The following is a 22,825-nucleotide window of genomic DNA, read 5'->3' on the forward strand; positions in this document are numbered from 1 at the left end:
CCTACACCTAGAAGACACAACCTCCACACCAGCAAATAACTGTCTATCCTTCCTCAATGCCTTATCCTTCCAGATCCTAAATCCACAAACCACCCATGAAAAAGGTCATCAACTGGACATTGCTGCATTCATGACTCACCAACCATCCTATCCAGCAATCCAAACTCCTAACGGAACATGGTCCCCATCCCTATGGTCAGACCACTACACATACAACTTCAACATCAACTGGACCATGACCAAACACACACCTCAATCAAAAAAAACCACATATACCACACGCAAACATATCGACCCAACCATTTTTTGGTCAAATGTAGACGAAACTATCCAAGACTGCGACCCAAAAAACTTCATCCCCCACTGGAAAAATGTGTCCACCAACATCCTTGATGATCTGGCCCCCCTACAAACCAAAACCAGAACCAGCAGGAAATCAGACCAATGGTTTGATAATGAACTACTCCAACTCAAAAGACAGTGTAGAAGATTAGAAAGAAAATGGAGAAAAAAGAACCAAGATCAAACAAAAACCGAATGGAAAAAAATCAACAAACAATACAAAAATCAACTAAGGGATAAGAGGAAAAGCTACTATACTAATCTCATAGGCACGGAAACCCAAGATTCCAAAAAAATATTCCAAATCCTGAAAGAATTAACAGACACCAAACCATACACAACTACCACGAACACCCCTCCACCATCACCCACCCTCTTAGCAGAACACTTCAAGAACAAAATTACCAACACCAGAGCCACTCTCATCCTTAACCCATCCCATCAAAACCCAATCACAATCCACCCTTCAGGAAAAGAGGCAACTGCAGCAGACAGAATTTGGACTCAATTCCCCAACATACAATGGTCAGAATTCAACAAATTCTACAAAAAATACAGCCATGCCTCCTGTGACCTCAACCATTGCCCCTCATATCTCCTTACCACCTCTAGTGTAAAATTCCGCACCATAATTCTACAATGGATCCAATTCACGCTCACAGAAGGCACATTCCCTGCTGACCTCAGCGAAATCGTCATCACCCCAATCCAAAAAGACCCAAAAGCACCACAAAACCACCCATCTAACTTTAGACCTATAGCCTCAATCCCGCTATATGTCAAAATTATAGAAGGCCTAGTAGCCAAACTCCTCACCAACTACATAGATGACCACAACCTACTCCACCCCATGCAATCAGGCTTCAGAACAAACTTCAGTACAGAGACACTACTAGGCTCCCTTATGGATACCGTCAGACAACACCTTAGTACAGGGAAAAAAATGCTTCTCATTCAGCTGGACCTAACTGCGGCATTCGACTTAGTGGATCACAACATCCTTCTACAGATCTTAGACGCAATAGGCATCTCAGATAAAGTATACTCTTGGTTTGAAGGATTCCTAAAACTCAGAACCTACAGTGTAAAATCAAACAAAGAAAAGTCAGAATCCTGGTCAAACCCCTGCGGCGTACCACAAGGATCTCCACTATCCCCCACCCTCTTCAATCTCTACACTGCTTCTCTAGGAACGCACCTGGACAATCTGGGCATAACCACCTATAGTTATGCTGATGACATCACCATCCTCATCCCATACGATCATTCTAAACCTACCATGACAGACAAACTTCACCAAACACTTGAAACAGTCACAACCTGGATGAAAAATCACAAACTTAAACTCAACCAAGACAAAACAAAATTCATCCTTCTCGAAAATGACAAGATCCAAACCACAACCAACTTAGACATAAACGCAATCAAATATCCCATCCAAACCACCATAAAACTACTTGGCATGACCATAGACAGATGCTGCACAATGCAACCGCAAATAAATAAAACAATTCAGAAATCATTCGCAATCATGAGAAATCTGAGACAAGTCCGAAAATTCTTTGAAAGAACACAATTCCAACTTATAGTACAATCCCTAATACTAGGTATATTGGACTACTGCAACATCCTCTTCCTTCCTTGCCCTGCAACTATGATCAGACAACTCCAAACAATCCAAAATACAGCCTTGAGACTCATCTACTCATTGAAAAAACATGACCACATCACTGAAGCCTTCATCAACTCACATTGGCTTCCAATCCAAGAAAGAATCCAATTCAAATTCTACTGCATATTATTTAAAACCCTACACGGAGACAGCCCATCATACTTGAACAATCGCCTCATCCAAGCACCCACTACAAGACACAGAAAAACGCACTCCCCATTCATACCCCCCCAATCAAGGAAGTAAAAAGAACAAAACTACACGACGGCCTCCTAGCCACCCAAGCCGCAAGGCTGAACAACAAGATCTCCAACCTCTTGATGACCACCCCAGACTATAGGACGTTCAGAAAAGAATTAAAAACCACACTTTTCAAGAAATTCCTGAAGCAGCAATAACATCACGACCGTTTAATAACTCCAAAACTGACATTTGACCTACCCATTACTGCACTAACAATAACAAAAGAACTTCCACTATGACCACCTATTAACTCTTTTACAAACCACCTCACCCTCAACAACCCGCTAAATGTTCATAAGATCTACAACTTACCTCTCTTGCTAATCATTGTAACTCTGTTTTTTTAAATTAACCTTTTGTAATCCGCCTTGAACCGCAAGGTAATGGCGGAATAGAAATCCCTAATGTAATGTAATGTAATTTTAGTAAAGCTTTTGACAGTGTTCCACACAGACATCTAATAAATAAACTGAGTGCCCTCAGGATGGGTCTCAAAGTGACGGGCTGGATCAGAAACTGGTTGAATGGAAGACTACCGAGGGTAGTGGGCAATGAAGATCGCTCTGAGGAAAGGGATGTTACCAGTGGTGTGCCTCAAGGTTCTGTTCTTGGACCTGTTCTTTTTAATGTTTTTATAAGCGATATTGCTGAAGGGCTATCAGGTAAGATTTGCGTCTTTGTGGATGATACCAAAATCTGCAATAGAGTAGACACCCTGGATGGTGTGAATAACAAAAAGAAAGACCAAGTGAAGCTTGAAGAATGGTCTGAAATTTGGCAGTTAAAATTTAATGCTAAGAAATGCAAGATCATGCATTTGGCTGCAAAAACCCAAGGGAACAGTACAGTTTAGGGGGTGAAGAACTTATGTGCACGGCAGAAGAGCGGGACTTGGGTGGGATGATCTTAAGGTGGCCAAACAGGTTGAAAAAGTGATGGCAAAAGCTAGAAAGATGCTAGGCTGCATAGGGAGAGGTATGGCCAGTAGGAAAAAGGAGGCATTGAAGCCTCTGTATAAGACTCTGGTGAGACCTCATTTAGAATATTGTGTACAATTCTGGAGGCCACACCTTCAAAAAGATATAAAAAGGATGGAGTCGGTCCAGAGGAAGGCTACTAAAATGGTATGTGGTCTTCATCCTAAGACGTATGAGGGCAGACTTAAAGATTTCAATATGTATATTTTGGAAGAAAGGTGGGAGAGGGGAGATATGATAGACATTTAAATTCCTACGTGGTGTAAATGTGCATGAGTCAAATCTCTTTCATTTGAAAGGAAGCTCTGGAATGAGAGGGCATAGGATTTATTTATTCATTTATTTAGCCCATCCTTCTAAAAGAGCCCATAACGGGTTACAGGAGTGCATACACAGTATAGTCAAGACAAATATGGACAAGACGTATTTAGGAGGTAGTGATCAAGTTATGGTAAATAGAGAACTTCTGAGATACACTATTAATTATACATGGTAATTAATTATACATGCTATAGTAGAAATAAACAGCTAAGATACATTAGTTACTATACATGTTATAGTAGATATAAACAACTGAGATACTCTAACTATACATGCTTTGGTGAGGAACTTAGCGCTATGGCCTAGTTGAAGAGTTTATCTGGGATAATTTAGGCTTGGGTCTTTTCATGGAGCTGGATTTGTGAATATAAAGGTTTTCATGGCTGCCCTGAAGTTCCATAGATCATCCAGCTCTCTGATAGATGGAGAGAGGAGGTTCCATAGTTTGGGCATAAAGTGTGAGTAGGCGTGCCTGTGGGCTGATTCTGTTCTGAGAGTGCGTCCAGGGGGTAGGGGCAGTTGTCTTTCTTTTTGGGATCTTAATGGTCAGCTTGGGTTATAGATTGGTAGCTTGGAAATCATATAGTCTTGTACCAATTTCTTGAAGGTTTTCAATGCCAGGGCTAGGGCTTTGAAGATACAGCACTTCTTGATAGGTAGCCAATGAACATATGTTAGCACTGGCATGACATGGCCACAGATGCTCAAGTTCTTTAATAGGCAGATTGTAGCGTTTTGGACGGATTGGAGGCAAGAGAGGTTTTTGGCAAATAGGCCTACTAGTAATTCATACGGGACAGCACAAAAGCATATAGTAACTGGGCAAATTCAGATTCTGAGAAGTATGTATGGATGCTCCTCAGCTGGTGGAGGTAGTAAAAGGAGGTTGACACTATTTGGGAGACGTGGTCCGTGAGTGATAGATTTGAGTTCAGTAGTACTCCCAGGATGAAGTTAAGAGGTGATAGGCTCAGGAGTAATCTAAGGAAATACATTTTTACAGAAAGTGTGGTAGGTACGTGGAACAGTCTCCTGGAAGATGTGGTGGAGACAGAGACTGTGTCTGAATTCAAGAAAGCCTGGGATAGGCATGTGAGATCTCTTAGAGAGACAACCTAACGCCACAAGAACCACCTCATCTCTACGAACCAATCTATCTATTCTATAATTCCTCTGGAAATGGCCAGATAAATCCTTTATGTAATCTGCCTTGAACTGCAAAGTAATGGCGGAATAGAAACCACTAATGTAATGTAGTAATAGTGTCAACAGAGGGGTCTAGAGGTTCCTAAGGTCAAAGTAGGCATGGCTTAAGTTGGAAATTACCTTAGGTGTTGCTAGGTGCCTCTGTAGATGCAATTCTCGTCAAACACAGGTACCAGGAATATAGGCTTTCACAACCCGGACCTACATTACTGGCAGCTATGTTTAACAGTAGGTGAGATTCTGCAAACAGTGCTGTAGCGTGATTGACATGTGATCGGCGGTGTTTTATAGGCAGCCGTCTGATGTAGACACTGTTTGCAGAATTTGGCCCTAGTAAATATGAGAATGATTTGTAATGGTTTCATCATATTGTATCTTTCAGGAATATATAAAACAGAAGCGTAAAGAGCATTGGAGTATGTTACCACCTTACTATCACAATACTTGGCGTGATGGCTCAAAATCGTAAGTTAAATAATTCATTAAGAGAAAATACATTCCATCATCTTCATCATTTGTAATCTTTCTCCAACCAATACCAGAACAAAAAAAAAATCAAAATGTACAATTTATGGAGCACTGCTCTCTCTATCCAGAAAATGAAAGATGTACGATACTGACTTATTGCAATACATTTGTCTACTTGTTCGTGTAAGTTTAAGACCAAGGGCTCCTTTTACAAAGGTGTGCTAGCATTTCAAGGTTTCAAGGTTTATTAAATATTTGATGAATCGCTATATCTTTATACAAAGCGATGTACATAGTAATAAAATTAGTTAAAGTTAAAATACATACAAAATACATAAATATTAGAAATCAGACAAGACAGACATCAATTGGGAGGGAAGGAGGGTAAAAGTTACATCTGTTATATTAAGAAAAACAATTAAGGGAAAAACAAAAAGGGGCAGGGTGATTCATAAAAGAGAAATTCATAAAATAAAGAAAAATTTAAATATTAAAAGCATCTTTAAAAAGAAATGTTTTCAGGGATTTTTTAAAAGAAGATATGTCTTTTTCAATTTTGATGTATTGGGGCAATGAATTCCACCATTGGGGACCAATTATGGAGAACATGTCTGATCTTCATGTGCCTATTATTTTTAAAGAGGGAACAACTAATACATTTTGAGAAGATGATCTAAGTGCACGTGCGGAACTATGGGGAATTAACATTTTAGATATGAATTGAGGTTCATTGAATGTCAGGGTTTTAAATATAAGTAGCAAAACCTTAAACAGTATGCGATGGCTAATAGGAAGCCAATGAGCGTCAATGAAAAATGGTGTTACGTGGTCAAATTTCCTGGCATCATAAATTAATTTAATAGCAGTGTTTTGAATAATTTGCAATCGTCGTTTTTCTTTTTGAGTAATATTGAGCAACAAAGAATTACAATAGTCTATTTTTGCTATTACTAATGAATGAATTAATATATTGCGTGATTTGGGCTCGAGAAATTTGGTTATGGATCGTATTAAGCGTAATTTATAGAAACATATTTTAACTATATTATTGATATGATCTTTGAATTCTAATTTCTCATCAATTACAACTCCTAAGATTTTTAATTTGGGAACTATTTCTATTGGCGTATTATTAAGAAGGAATGGCGAATTCAATCTGATGTCTTTTTTCCAATTAAAAATCATTGCCTTTGTTTTTGTTATATTTAATGCTAATTTGTTTTTATTAAGCCAATTTTGAACTAATTCGAGTTTTTTATTTAATGATTTGATGTCTTCATGATTTTCAGGATTGAGTGGGTGAGTTAGTTGAATGTCATCTGCGTATGAGAAAACAGTAAAGCCAACAGACTGACACAGATTCAATAATGGTGCAAGAAAGATGTTAAATAAAAGGGGAGATAAAATAGATCCTTGAGGAATCCCAAAAGACGTTGTGTATGCATTGGAATATTCTTTATTAAATTTAACACATGAAGTTCGATTAGTAAGGTATGATGTGAACCAGTTAAGAACTTGATCGCAGATGCCAATTGATTCTAGTCGACTGAGAAGGAGGTCATGATCAATTGTGTCAAATGCAGCGGAGATATCTAGGGAAAAAAGGGCAACAGATTTATGATGGTCCAGGAAATAATGAATGTTATTCGTAAGACCGATCAGGGAATGTTCCGTATTATGATATTTGCGAAAGCCTGTCTGATTAGGATGCATAACATTAGTTGACTCAATGAAATCGGAAACCTGATTAAATATCAATTTTTCAGTCATTTTGGCTAAGAAAGGGATATTTGCAATTGGGCGGTAATTTAAAGGATCATTTTTACTAGCTTTGTGGTCTTTAAGTAAAGGAATGATAGTAGAAGTTTTCCAAAGGGCAGGGACTGAAGCAGTTTGTAAGCTTTTTAGAATAATCGTGTGGATGAAAGGACCAAAGAGATGAAAGAATTTTTTTAAATAGAATGGATGAAGAATTTCAGACCCAGAACTCTTTAAATTTATTTGAGAGAAAAGTGCTTTGATATCATTGAGAGAGGGAAGTTTGAAATTTGAGCATTTGGCTGTTGGAAGGTGGTCTCCAGGATGTTTACTTGAAGGACTATTAATTATGTTAGAAAAAAATGTACTTCGAATGTTATTGATTTTCTGGTTGAATGCATCAGCAATATCTTGTGCTTTCAAGAGGGATATCTGAATTGTAGTGTTTTTTGAATTGTGAGATGTGATAGATTTTAAAATGTTATATAGGGTAGCGGAATTTTTTGCTTTATAAATTTTTTCTGTATAAAATTTTTTCTTTGCCTGATTAATTTTTGTTTTATATGTGGCTGCTTTTTCTTTAAAATTTAGAAGATTTAATTGGGACTTAGTATGACGCCATTTTCTTTCTAATGCTCAAAGTTGTTTTTTTAGAAGATGTAGTTCAGCCGTATACCATGGGTTGGACAATTTTCGTGCCGATAAAGATTTGAAAATTATTGGTGCTTTAGTATCTAGGAGTAATTGTAGAGAAGAGTTCCAGTATGAGAGTTGATCTTCTATTGAGGTAGACATATCATTGATAGTGGATACATCAAAAAAAGGTGAAATATCAGTATCTTCTAGTCTGGCAAGATCGCGGTATGGGATTAGTTTGGATTCATTTTGCGTTTTGTGTGTTATTAAGTTAGGGAGGGATATGGTAGTAGAAATGAAATAGTGATCAGACCAGGGTACCGGGGTGGCTAATGGAACTGAACATTTAATATACTGAGATTTGGGAGAGAAAATCATATCCAAAGTATGATTTGCTGAATGAGTTGGACCTACTATAATTGGGAACAGATTTAGCGAATGAAGCATATGTAATATATCCTGATTGTTGATATCTGAAGCATTATCAAAATGAATGTTGAAGTCTCCTAAAACCAGAGGGAGTGGTGAAGCTGAGCAAAAATCGAAGATAAGATCTTGGAGTAAAGTTATTTTGTTTTGTCCTACTGGTGGAGGAACATATAACAACAAAAAATTAAGATTAATATTTAAATTGAGTTTGAGGTCAAGATATTCGATAGTGGAATTTCCATTAGATTGGTCATTAAGATTAATTAGATTAGATTGGAATATGACGGCAAGACCACCGCCTTTACGGTTTGGGCGATGGTTAAAAAGATAATCATAATTCGGAGGACAACAGTATGAAAGATAAGCTTCCTTACCATCAGAGAGCCAAGTTTCTGTAATGAAAAGTATGTGTAATCCTTGGAAGGTAATAGCATCTTTTAAAAGATGATGCTTACTCTTAATAGATCTGGCATTAATAAGGCCGAGCTTTAAGCTGTTATTTTTCGGGGAGTCTTGGAGAGAAGAAGAAGTAGAAATTTCTAAAAAAACTTGGACGTTGATGTATTGATGATCTATATTTAGAGGGGCGATGCCCCCAAAAGGTTGGAATATTGTTGTTAGATAATGTCAAAGACATATTACAGATTGTGTCAGTATTGGTAGATGGAAATAAAAACCCTAAGAGAAGGGAACAAAGGATAAAAACTATTAAAAGCTTAGTTTGCTGATAATAAAGAGTCCAAATAGGTGCATAGATTAGGGCTGTATTCTTGTTACTGGCAGCACCCTAAGTTTGCGCACGAAGGAGCGCACTAAGGAGCAGAACCTGCTCCTTTTGTCCATTTTTAGTGCACGCACCAGAAGTCCAAGTACACGACGTCCAGGGACTCCCCTATTTCCAGCTTTCTTGTTACCCAGTCAAAGAAGCTGATCAGATTTGATTGGCAGGACCTTCCCTTCATAAAACCATGTTGATGGGGATCTCGTAGATTCTCCTCGTTCAGGATCGTATCCAATTGGCGTTTCATTAGTGTTTCCATAAGTTTACTCACTATCGTTGTGAGACTCACCGGTCTATAATTCTCAGCCTCTGTCCTGCATCCCTTTTTGTGGAGTAGAATGATATTAGCCATTTTCCAATCCAACAGGACTCTTCCTGTACTTAGGGAAAGATTGAAAAGCGCGGATAACGGTTCCGCCAGGACGTCACTCAACTCCCTGAGCACCCTGGAGTGTAGTTTGTCCGACCCCATAGTCTTGATAGCTCCTCGTAGACACTGCTGGGCGTAAACTTGAAATTTCGAAACGGGTCATCCGAGTTTTCCCTCGTCGGCAGCTGAGGACCGGATCCCGGTGCCTCGCAAGTGAAGACCGAACAGAAGTATTCATTTAAAAGTTTAGAATATTAAATTAAAGCACATTAAACTTACAAAAATTTATAAAAAAGAAAATTATTTCCCCCCACCCTTCCACCTATTAATCAATAAATAAATACCTTCAAGAACAATCAAAACATACCCCCTAAACCAGGGGTAGGGCTGAGAGAGCCATAAACGCCACATATTTTGAAGTGAGAGCCATACAATAGGTTTAAAGTTTAAACCTATTCTATGGCTCTCACGGCATTACATTTTAAACCTAAATACAATTAAATGTGTGCATTTTAGGTAAGACCAACACTTTTAAAGTACAATAAGTCTCTGAATTCTTTTTAATAACGTTGTTATGTTGTTCTTAACCAATGATGCATAAAGTAGTTCTTACCATTAATGCGACTTCTGCTGCTGCATGGTTTTGCTGATGGCTTTGTAGTCTGGTTGATACGTGGTGAGGTTGTTTCATGAGACTTCCATCCATTAAACGTGATCATAGGTTGGTCTTCCCCCTTATGTCTCTCCCCTTTCTCTGTACATCAATTCCATCAGCACCACCCTTCCATACCACCCTTCCCCCTTTCTTTCCCTCCACCACTCTTCCATTCCAGCAGTCCTGCTCCTTTCTCTCCCTTCATGCAGCATGGTCCCTCGATGACTATAGCTGCTGGTTGCCAGTCTACCCCACTCCGACGTACTTTCTCTGCAGCAGAGTCGGCAGCCGCACTGAGATGCAGGAAGGTCCCGCAATGACTCATCTGCCAACTCTGCTTCGGAAGAAGTAAGTTACGTCGGAGGGGGTGGACCCAGCAGACGCAGCTAATTGTGGCAAAGTCTTCCGGGTCCACCCCCTCCGACGTAACTTACTTCTTCCGGAGCAGAGCCGGCAGACGAGTCATCGCGGGACCTTCCTACACCTCAGCGCAACTGCCGACTCTGTAGCAGAGAAAGTAAGTCAGAGGTAACGTGACCATTTATTTTTTTCATCAAAAGGGGACATCTATTAATTGACTGTGCATCCTTTCTTTCATTTCTTTCTTTCTGCACTCAGGCCCAACAATTGTCCCTTTCTATTCCCTCCCTCCTTCCTTCCCATGTCCTTAGTGCCCCCAGTGCCTCCTTACCGTGTCCTTAGTGCCCCCAGTGCCTCCTTCTCATGTCCTTAGTGCCTCCATCCTGTGTCCTTAGTGCCCCCAGTGCCTCCTTCTCATGTCCTTAGTGCCCCTAGTGCCCCCGTCCTGTGTCCTTAGTGCCCTCAATGCCTCCTTCTCATGTCCTTAGTGCCCCCAGTGCCCCATCCTGTGTCCTTAGTGCCCCAGTGCCTCCTTCTCATGTCCATAGTGCCCCAGTGCCTCCTTCCTGTGTCCTTAATGCCCCCAGTGCCTTTGTTCTGTGACCTTAGAGCTCCCAGTGCCTCCTTCTTATGTCCTTAGTGCCCCCAGCGCCCCCGTCCTGTGTCCATAGTGCCCCCAGTGCCCCCGTCCTGTGTCCTTAGTGTCCCCAATGCCTCCTTCTTATGTCCCCCCACTACCTTCCAGATTTTGTCCACCTCCAAATCCAGCCTGCTTGCCTACCTATCTACTCCCTTCCTGCCGTGCTAAAGCCAGCCAGCTTGCCTGCCTACATCCTTCTCTCCCTGCTGCGGAAAAAAAAATAAAAAGCGCCTCTCTCCTTCCTTTCCCCCGGCTGCGCCGCTGAAATCTTACCTCCCTGTTGCTGCTGCTAATCGCCGACAATACGTATTCTTTCCGACGTCAATTCTGACATTGGAGAGGACGTTCCGGGCCAGCCAATCACTGCCTGGCTGGTCCAGAACATCCTCTCTGACATCAGAATTGATGTTGGAAAGAAGATGTATTGTCGGCGGCGATTAGCAGTAGTGGCGCGGACCGGGGGAAAGGAAGGGCAGGAGGACCCGGACCTGGCCAGCTGTGCACCCTCCCCAAGCCGTGCACCCCCCCAAGCCGTGCACCCGGGTGGACTGCCCCCCCTCCTCCCCTTGGTACGCCAGAGCACCCTCCATCGTTTGGCCGTGAGCCAGATGTGGCCATCAAAAGAGCCATATCTGGCTCGCGAGCCATAGGTTCCCGACCCCTGCCCTAAACCAATTTCAAAACGTACCCCCTCCCATCCCCTCCCACCCTAGATGTGTATGTTTAAAGGGACATCTAAAGAGATCCTTACAGTATTTAGTTAACGATTCCCAAACATCCATAAATTTCTTGTAATTTTCCTGCTGAATGGCCATGAACTACTCCATTTAAAAAATATAAGAGGGATTCTCACCAGAATGTGTAATTTAATCTATCCCAATTTTTCCAATTTTTTTAAAATAAGCTGCATGGCAACCCCTGTCATAAAAAGAAGTTTGTTACTTCTCACAAATAGTTGAGCCTTCGCTCTCATAAATGTACCAAATAAAATGGTATCATATGATAGAGCCACTGGATTCTCCAATAAATTATTAACTTGATCCCAAATAGATCTCCAAAATTTCAGTATCAAGGGACAATAACAAATGATCCAACGTCCCAGCTTCGAGATGACAGTGCCAGCATCTATTAGATTTGGAACTATCTACTTTATGTAAACGAACTGGGGTCCAAAAAGCTCTATGTAATAAGAAAAACCAAGATTGTCTCATAGATGCAGACACCATACATTTCATCCTCCAAGTCCAAATTCGTGGCCTTTGAGATGCATTAACCCTTCCTTTTCTAAGAATTGTTGGACCTGTAACCTATCTGAGGGTACATTGAAACATCTTCTCTACTCCTGCTCTTCTATTAGTTCCTACTGGACTTCAGTGTGGGGAACGATTTGCTCGATCTTTCATATAGATATTACCTTGACATATCAGATGCTTTTATTAAAGTCCTTCTCACTAACTGACAACATCCCTGACTCTGATTACTTTCTTATGGACCTTCTACTTTCTCTAGCCCTTAAAGTTCTCTTATCTTATTGGAAAGATCTCTCTAAGGCTTCACACTCCCAATGGTGGAACCTGGTATGCTCTACATATAGGACTGAAGTGTATTTAGCTAAATCATCTAACAGGTTTCTCCAATTCCAATCTAAGTGGAATTCTCTGAAACTGTATTTACAACCTAATTAGTCTTGATTCTTCCGCTTCCGCACTCCCTTCTCTTTTATCTTCCTTGATTCTCTGTTTTTCCCCCTCATTTTCATTATAGTTACTTACATTGTTTTTCTTATATATTGTTTAGTGGATATCACCTTACTTATTCAATGTTTATTGATATTTTTCATTTATTTATATAGTTTTGCCTAGATTCATGCTTACATGTATTTTTCGGATGTTAATACTAGTTGAGAGGAGATATGATAGAGACCTACAAGATCATGAAGGGCATAGAGAAAGTAGAGAGGGACAGATTCTTCAAACTTTCAAAACATATAAGAACAAGAGGGCATTCAGAAAAATTGGAAGGGGACAGATTCAAAACAAATGCTAGGAAATTTTTCTTTACCCAGCGTGTGGTGGACACCTGGAATGCACTTCCAGAGGACGTAATAGGACAGAGTACGGTACTGGATTTCAAGAAAGGATTGGACAAATTCCTGCTGGAAAAAGGGATAGAGGGGTATAGATAGGGAGCTACTGTGCAGGTCCTGGACCTGTTGGGCCGCCGCGTGAGCAGACTGCTGGGCATGATGGACCTCGGGTCTGACTCAGTGGAGGCATTGCTTATGTTCTTATGTACTGCCGTCCAGCCAAGCTTAGAGTCAGAACAGAGGTCACCACTTTAATGGACACGTATGGCTGGTCAGACATTTGGAGGATTTTTCATCCTACTGACAAAGACTTCACCTTCTATTCGGCGCCTCATCATTCATTCTCCAGGATTGATTATATTCTGAGCTCAAAAGACATTGTCAATTTAGTCACTTCTTCTAAAATCCATGATATTACCATCTCAGATCATGCAGCGGTTTCATGTACCCTTAACTGGACATCCATGACCAAGTCTAGACATTGGAAATTAAACAACTTCCTTCTCCAAGATGAAGCCTTCCTATCTCATATTAACAAGGAATCTCGCATCTTCTTCGATACAAATATTTCATCAGATATGGACTTTACAATGGTCTGGGAATCTTACAAAGCTTGGCTTCGAGGAGAGATTATCAACTACTCAGCATATCAACTCAAGAAGAGGAAAGCCACATTACATCAATTGGAACTAGACATTCACTCCCATGAGACTCGTCTATATGCCAGTCATGATCCTTCTCTATATAAACAACTACAACGACTCAAATTTCAATATAATGAAATCTTCAGTTCCATGGCATCAGCTACAATTTTTCGTCGATCAGCTACTTATTATGCTTCCTCCAATAAGGCAGGTCATTTATTAGCAACCTTCCTCAAAGGTCGCCGCTCCAAACACAGAATCACCCACATCAAATCTAACAATGGTCAATTCCATACTTCCACTAAAGACATCCTGGAGGAATTTCGATCCTTCTATGCGGACCTCTACACCTCTGAGACTACATCAACAGAGGAAGCTATCAACAACTTTCTTCTCTCTCTTAGATTACCCTCACTTACAGAACTTCAGCAAAAGTCTCTATCACAACCAGTTTCTCCTGAAGAAATCGCCCGAGCCATTACTTCACTCCCACCTGCTAAATCCCCTGGACCAGATGGCATCACATCGGAATTCTACAAATCATTTTCCCTTTTATTGATACCTCATCTTCTTTCATATTATCAAAGTCTCCTGGCGAACTCGTCTAATCAACACCGCTTCCTTGAAGCAAACATTGTGGTCTTACCAAAGCCAAATAGAGATCCTCAACTTGTAAAGAATTATCACCCTATTTCATTATTGAATTTAGATTACAAAATCTATGCAAAAATTTTGGTTTTCCGTATGGAACTTGTTATGTCTAAACTTATACATAGAGATCAAGTGGGTTTCTTAAAGGGCCAGTATGGTGCTGATAACACCAGACTCCTATGTCATATACTACATTTCACACTGTCGTCCACTAGCTCCTCAGCTCTGGTCTCCCTAGATGCAGAGAAGGCGTTTGACAGGGTGGAATGGTCTTATCTATTTGCTGTGCTTTCCAAATTTGGTTTCCCGAAACCTTTTATACATATGGTCTCCTTATTATATAACTCTCCCACTGCTAGACTCATAGTGAATGATGACACCTCGCCTCCATTTACTCTTCACAGAGGCACTCGACAGGGATGCCCCATTTCACCGTTATTATTTAATTTGGCCCTCGAACCCCTGCTTACTGCAATTAGAAATTCTTTAGAAATTAAGGGTATAACAATTGCAAATATTGAATTTAAAATATCGGCTTATGCAGATGATGTTTTGTTGTATCTGTCTGATCCAGAAAATTCCTTGCTTTCCCTAATTCGTCTAATCACTCACTTTTCCACACTTTCGGGATACAAAATCAATTGGGATAAAACCGAAATCATGCCTTTAAACAATATGTGTACTCCCTTTCACATACCATCGCAACCAATCACTTGGGTCTCTTCGGGTATTAAGTACCTGGGCTTAACTTTTGACAGGGATCTCAGATCCTCCACACAATTAATCACATCTAAACTCATTGCTCAGATCAAAACTACCCTTTCTACATGGTCTCCTCTCCATTTGTCTTGGTGGGGAAGGTTGGATACTATTAAAATGATGGTGGTTCCAAAAATCACGTATGCCTTTAATATGTTTCCCCTTTTATTCCCTCCTATCTTCTACAAACAAGCAGAATCTGCTCTATCACACTTCCTCTGGGAGGGTAAACCTCATAGAATCTCTATCCAAAAATTGAAAACCCCTCCCCACTCAGGAGGTGTTAATTTCCCCGACCTCCTCTACTATCATAAAACATTTCTTCTCCGTCAGGGAGCTGAATGGATCTCTTCCTCTTCTCCTATAGATGCACCCAACTGGTTACAACTAGAATCTTCTCTGGTATCTCCCCTTCCTCTAACTAGATTAATGGGTACAATGAATCCTCCTCATTTAGCTAAAAACCACATTCTGTGGGCAACTTACAAAATTCTTACTGAACTTGATCAAAGGCTTAAAATTATGTGGAACAAATCTGCTTCCTGTCCCCTTTGGTTCAATAAACTTATTCGGATTGATAAACAATCTATCTCATGGCCCTTTTGGTACAATCATGGTATCTGGGATATAGGATCCATTTGCCATCCAAATGGGACTTTCCTCACCTTCTGTGAACTAATGGACTCCTTTGCGATCACCCAATCGAACTTCTATAGATGGTTACAATTAAAATCTTCAGTTAAAAAAGCGGGGATATAAAGGCAGAAATGATCATAGAAAAAAGAAGATAAATTTACGACCTACTCGTAGGTCTAATTAAGATCTAAAAGATTTAGTGACTGGTAATTTAAGCTATCTATGTTTCAAATGTGTCCTTGCAAAAAACACTTTCACCAAAAGGAAAAATTGAAGGTATAGTAAACAAAAGACACAAGCAGAGACCAATCTTAACGGAGGAAAAAGCCTCAGACAGGGGCCCACCCACCTCCACAATGGTGGAATAACGGTGTTCAGGCGATCACTTCACTGACATAAAACCTCCTACTATAATGGTCATAGCAATGTGTCAAAAAATTGCTTTCAGAATTGAGTGATATGGAAGAAGATAATAATAACTTAACTTTCTCCTTAAGGATCGGAACACCAACGATGGCCAGCGTTTCACTGTCAAGCTGCCTCAGGGTGTAAACAAGTCCGATCACACTACAAATATAAATATGAAACACTCAAATCAGAATAAATTTTGAAAAACCGGTGTATATTGTAACTACATATATCATAATATATCAAAAAAACCGGCTACATACCTCTCATACGGACGCCACTCGCGTCTCAAAGATCCTAAGATGGCGGCATGGTTAGCGAACCAGATTAAATCATACCGGTGTTATGACGTATATTTGCGTCAGCACCGGAAGTGACAAGCCGGCTTTTTAAAGCCGGTAAATGATAGTTTCATGCTTGTCAATTCTATTAAAAAGATACAGAAGTCTGCTGCGAGCATGTGGTGTAAGGTCCTGCCAGAAGCATTCCCAGGGTCTGACAAAATCTATGACCCGGTCCATGTTCCAAGTCTCCCATCAGTCGCCGCTCTAGCATTGCATGAATTATCGTGAGATACTTGAACGTCTCAATCATGTCCCCCCTCTCTCTGCGCTCCTCGAGCGAGTATAGCTGTAATTTGTCTAGCCGTTCTTCATACAGGAGATCCTTGAGTCCCGAGACCATCCGGGTGGCCAATCTCTGAACCGACTCCAATCTCAGCACATCTTTGCGATAATGTGGCCACCAGAATTGCACACAGTATTCCAGGTGGGGCCTCACCATGGATCTATACAATGGCATAATGACTTCAGGCTTACGGCTGACGAAACTCCTGCGTATGCAACCTATGATTTGTCTTGCCTTGGATGAAGCTTGCTCCACTTGATTGGCAGTCTTCATGTTCTTACTGACGATCACCCCTAAGTCTCGTTCTGCTTCAGTTCTTGTTAAGATCTCGCCATTAAGGGTGTAAGTCTTGCATGGATTTTGGCTGCCCAGGTGCATGACTTTGCATTTTTTGGCATTGAAGTTGAGTTGCCAGGACCTAGACCAGCGCTCCAGTAGGAGTAGGTCGTGCATCATGTTGTCAGGCATTGAATCTTCGTCCGTTGTGCATTTTCCCACTACATTACTTAGTTTGGCGTCATCGGCGAATAATGTTATTTTACCTCGAAGCCCTTCTGCCAAGTCTCTTCTAATGGCCCATCCAGTCTGCCTATCCATTATCTTTTTCTCTTTTCGAGAGACCCCAGGCCCTCTTGAATTCAGACACAGGCGAGAGGCATGTCCTGTAGGCAGTCAGTCAGCACTGACGATTCTCCACTTCACCAGCGTCTCTCCTCCTATCCCCACACCTCCCCTCCTCCAGGATCCCCCACCAACAAAGTGACAGGTTCAGAATTGTGGCCAGAGGAGCCTCTGCACAGCGCAGAAAGGTTTGCAGGACACTGGTCTAATTTACTCTGAGGATTTATGCGTCGTTGCCTACAAAGGTTTACGGCAACTTACAGTATAATTTATGGAGAACAGTTTAATACAGAGCACGGAAGCTTAAACATACATTAGAGTACAAGGATGCACTAGAAATACATTAAGACCTTTGAGATTCTTTGAGGTAGAGATTGTTGTACAATGTAGTTAAAGAGGTTATTTGGTACAACTCAGCTTTGCTGCGGGAAGTACCTTAAATGAACATCTAGGGGAGGAATAAATACATCTCAGTGAAAGGGCCCCTAAGTTTCATTGATAATGCCATGATATAATTCACTGTATCACGTTCTTCAACAGTCCCAATTCTATCTTCCTAGACGTATATTTATTTATGTATTACAGAAAACTATATTTTGACAAAAAAGATGAAGGAATACATGTACAATCTTCTCATACGTTTGAATCGTGGTCTTATCCCTGGATTTGTGTGAAAGTCGCTCACAAGATAACATTTCAAAATACGTTTCCTACGGATGATGTGAAGAACAACGACTGCATTTGGATGAAACGATATCTACCGTACTATGAAGTACTGTAGACCTCGTGTAAGTACATCTACTAATAAACGCATGGCTATCTTTTTAAAAATTTTTTACAGGTCTCATTTAGGGCTCCTTTTACAAAGGTGTGTTAGGGACTTAACACGCGGAATAGAGCACGCTAAATTGCCACGTGCGCTAGACCTTAACGCCAGCATTGAACTGGCGTTATTCTAGAAGCATACCACGCGGTTTAGTGCGTGGTAATTTTGTGCATGCACTAAAAACGCTACCAAAGGAAAAAGTGAAGTTGCTACGGGTTACCAAGCCAGTGGACAGTTATACATTTTGCAGTAGGGAAGAGAAACATTACAAGTTTTCTGAGATCTAAGAAGCCTTTTCTGTCAAGGATGCCTCAATGATACATTGTATTCATAAACTCCAGGAAAATGACTTTGGGGTCAGATGTACATTGGGTTCAGCTTGGCCAGATATCCACACTTGTGGTAAAAATTGTGCATGCACCAGATAGTTTTAAAAAAAAAATTTTGAATATATTTTACCAAAACAAAGAACACTGATATTTCAGGGATCCAGTGGATTACAGGACATGAGAAAACATGTTTTCAGTAGAGTCATGTCTTTTCAAACAGATCTGGTCGACTGGGTGATCAGAGAATTAGATAGAGGGCGAGTACTAGATGCAGTATATTTAGATTTTAGCAATGCCTTTGACACTGTTTCACACAGGTGCTTAATAAATAAACTGAGTGCCCTCAGGATGGCCCCAAAGTGAAGGAATGGGTCAAGAACTGGTTCAGTGGAAGGTGTCAGAGGGTAGTGGTCAATGGAGATCGCTCTTAGAAAAAGGATGTTACCAGTGATGTGCTGCAAGGTTTGGTTTGAACAGTTTTGTAAGTGAAGAGCTTTCTGGTAAGGTTTTCCCTCTTTGCAGATGATGCCAAAATCTGATGGTGTGGATAACATGAGGAAGGACCTAACGAAGCTTGAAGAATGGCCCAGAATTCAGCAGCTAAGATTTATTGCTAAGAAATGCAGGGTTATGCATCTAGGTTGCAAAAAAAGTCATGAAAGAGGAGCGATAGAACGTGATGATCTTAAGCTGAGCCCGATTTGGAACAGAGGAAAGTAGCCTTCTGTAAGCTGTTTCTGACCGCAGCTAAACTCTTGCTGGTGGCTGTCTGGAAGCAGCCGGTGAATGGGGGTTGGTGGTTCAAAAGATTGGATAATTGGTATGTTTTATACAAGCTTATGACTTTGAAATATTCTAAAATGGGGAGTTTTGCTTTAAAATGGAAATGGTTTGAATCTTGGAAGAGGTGGGATAAAGGTGGAACTGTGGGTCTTGGGAATGACTAAGATGCGGTACAGTGTCAAAAGCAAGGACACTGTGCCCCTCCCAAATCCAATTGTTTGGTCACCCAGTCAAAGAGATCAATTAGGGTCATCTGACAAGACCTGCCTCTCATAAAACCATGCTGCCTCGGGTCCTGCAGTCCATTCAGTTCTAGAAATCTCACTATCCTCTGCTTTAAAAAGTTTTTCCATTATTTTATTCACTACCAAGGTCAGACTAACCAGCCTGTTTTGCCAACCTCCTCCTTGCTTCCGCTCTTGTGCAGAGGGACCGCATCTGCCCTTTTCCAGTCCTCCGGAACCACACCAGACCCTAAGGAAGAATTGAAATGATGAGACAACAGAGCCACAAGAACCTCCCCTGTACCTCCAAATTAGGATGACAGCAGGAGGGATGCCCTGTCCCTCCTGTTTGCAGGCTCGCGATTCCAAAATGGCATCCCTTCCCCTTCCTGGTACATCCTGGGATGCACGGAGAGACCTTTCCTGTTTTCTTGAAGGTCCTTAAGTCTTTGTTTCTCTCCCAGATTCTCAGTGATCAAACTTTAATTGTACGATGTAATGCACTGATGGCTTCTTCTGGGGTATACTATAATGTATGAAAAATTTCTTCTTAAACACTCTTCTAGCATGAGTAAAATGCAAAATTATATAAATAACAAAGCAAATATGAACTACACCATACAACTTCTTTTAGCAACGGTGAGAAGGACAACGACAGTCTGCTCTGCCTTACTTGCTCATGCTAATATATCAGATGATGTCTTCCTTGCACGTTCATTCGTTCTCCCCAGCAAGAGATTATGAATGTGTTAGGTCCCCTCAACCTCATCAGAGGAACGCTATTTACTGTTCACTGTCCACTCAGCCCTCACAAACCCCATTCACTGTTCACTCAGCCCTCACAAACCGTTCACAAATTTGTCCATTCCACTTGTAACTGTGTTCCACTGATATATGAATCTGTTCACTGTGCAACAATTTTAAGGCGATATTGCTCCCCTGAGGGTTTATCAATTGTTGAAGAATCATCAATTTAAAATCCAGAAGCCAGTGTTCCATTAGGGGCGTTTCATGTTTCTGCAAGTGGAACGCCCCTAGTGGAACACTCCATTTTGCACTCCCGATACACAGGGGCACTTAATTCAATGCATAACTTGGGCTGTCACACAATTAGGAGGACATCGAGTTGCTATTTATATAATTTTGCATTTTATTCATGCTTGAAGAGTGTTGAAGAAGATATTTTTTGTACATTTTAGCATACCCCTGAAGAAGCCGTCACTGGTGAAACTGGGATCCTAGTTGGGTTATGTCTGGCAGCACGATGATGGACTTAATGGACTTTGAAGAAGAAGTTTGAAATAAGCATTTTTCTAGAGAGAAGTGGGATGGTTTAATATCGTCTCGTGGAAGCAGAAGCAGGACTATTGAAATAAGATAAGGGTGCGCAATCTACTCTTATCTTTAGGGATTCTTTCTCTCTCTCTATTTTGTGATTGAAGGTGGTAGAGTTTTACCTTTTGCATGTGAAATGAGCACGATAGAGCTACTTGGTAATCATTTTTTGAAAACTGCGCAAAATTACTCTAATAGTAAAAAAATAAAGGAAGTATAATGGTGAAAATAGTTGATATTGGCACTGTGTTCTGGGACTGAGAGTTTCCAGAAATTCAATTGTACAGAAATAAAGACGACTAGTGATGAAATTCAATTGGTTTATTTTATTTGATTCATATAACCCGCCTTTCCCAAGATGGCTCACAATGTAAACAAAGATAATAAAAAGTCCATGTAAAAACACAAACAAAATAAGCGACCAGCGCTTACAAAAGCTCTTATAATCATTGTTAAAAGATGTGAAAACAACACTTCAAGGATATATTTTAAAAACTCACTTTATTTTGACTTATCAGCCACTTGAGATGGTTTGCAGCTATTATGTCAAATGGTAGGATAGAAGTCAACTCACTTAACTGAGGCACGTGCCTCAGTTAAGTGAGTTGACTTCTATCCTACCATTTGACATAATAGCTGCAAACCATCTCAAGTGGCTGATAAGTCAAAATAAAGTGAGTTTTTAAAATATATCCTTGAAGTGTTGTTGAATCCATATTAATATTAAAAGTTATGGGGCTTATAATAAAAAACCCCAAACGTCTACAAACTGGTCTAAATGGATATTTGGACGATCAAAAATTAGTATCTGAAACTTTCTGCACAGTTTTATCTTTCAAGAAATTCTCCAACTGTGTAATGGATCTACAAAAACAAATTTATCAATCCCATATGTTACAAGGCACTTACACGGAAATTTTAGGAAGAATGCAGCTCCCACAGCTAAGACTTTAGGTCTAAGCTGTAGAAATTGCCTTCTCTTACACTGCGTCTGTCTGGACTCTGGATACATCTGGGAAAATATTCAACTGTTGTCCACAGAACAGTGCTTTCTTATTCACAAAGTACAATTTAAGAATTTGTTGTTTTTCTGTGTCCGATTTAAAAGTTACCAATAAAGTAGCACATTTAGTTATCAAATCTATGGAAGATTCCAAAAATTGGGAAATGTTCAAACTATCTGGTGACACCAGTCTATCATTTTCCCCTTCTTCCCTTATCTTTTTGGAACTCCTAGGAATATAATATAGATTATCCGGTACAAAAATATCCACCTGAGGGTATTGTATTCTCAGGAGTTCCAAAGGTGCCAAATAGTGTGAGATAGGAAAGTTGAGAAATCTAAGATTCTTTTGTCTCATTAGATTCTCTGTTTTCTCCATTTGTGTATGAAGAATGTCATTTCATATCAATAGTTTTCCTGGTGTGAGTGAGACATGGTTTGATAGCAGACTTTGGGGCTCACTATCCAAAAACTAACAAAAAAACAGCTAAGTCGGCACTTGGAGGTCCTAATTGCTGGGCTATCCAAGTGACGATTTTTGAAACCATTTTCCTGGACATCTAGTGAGATGTTTCACTTGCTGTGCATCCAAAGTTCAAGGTGGCATGTTGGGAGGTGTGTTATCAGCATGTTTTAGGTGGGCTTTGGGCTTGCTTAACTTGGACATCAAACCTTTTCCAAGACTTCCTAGGCAGAACTTTGACCTATTTTGTAAGCATCTAAGTGCCACAAAAGGACCCAAACTGACCAGATAGATACATGAAGGTATGACTCCCCCAAATTCCCCCCCTGGTCCTTGACCCCCTTCCACCTCCCCAAAATAATCTGAATGAAAGAGTATATGCCTGTCTTTAGAACAGCAGCACTTGGTATGGGAAAGCCTAGTAGAGCATCACATAGGTGTAACCCCCCCTGTTTCTCCCGGATGCTGGCAGAGGGCACATAAAGTTATTCTATTCATTGAGGACCAGAGCAGGAGCCAACTTTTTAGGTTTGGGCTCCACAACAAGCTTGCTCTAGACTTCCACTCATTCT

The 22,825-nt window shown here is 40.5% G+C and overlaps 1 protein-coding gene across 1 annotated transcript in view; it reads left to right on the top strand.

The window, feature by feature from the left end:
* Positions 1-21,084, top strand: part of LOC117356801 (B-cell differentiation antigen CD72-like) — a 52,721-nt gene extending 31,637 nt beyond the window's left edge. Inside the window, exons 4-6 of the mRNA XM_033936509.1 lie at positions 5,144-5,226; positions 17,876-18,078; positions 18,968-21,084. Of these exons, the coding sequence (XP_033792400.1) occupies positions 5,144-5,226; positions 17,876-18,071 (279 nt within the window). The 3' untranslated portion in view covers positions 18,072-18,078; positions 18,968-21,084. The remainder of the gene's footprint in view (positions 1-5,143; positions 5,227-17,875; positions 18,079-18,967) is intronic.
* The last annotated feature ends 1,741 nt before the right edge of the window (positions 21,085-22,825 follow it).

The sequence above is a fragment of the Geotrypetes seraphini genome, chromosome 1 (genome assembly GCF_902459505.1).
Source record: "Geotrypetes seraphini chromosome 1, aGeoSer1.1, whole genome shotgun sequence".
NCBI classification, from domain to species: Eukaryota; Metazoa; Chordata; class Amphibia; order Gymnophiona; family Dermophiidae; genus Geotrypetes; species Geotrypetes seraphini.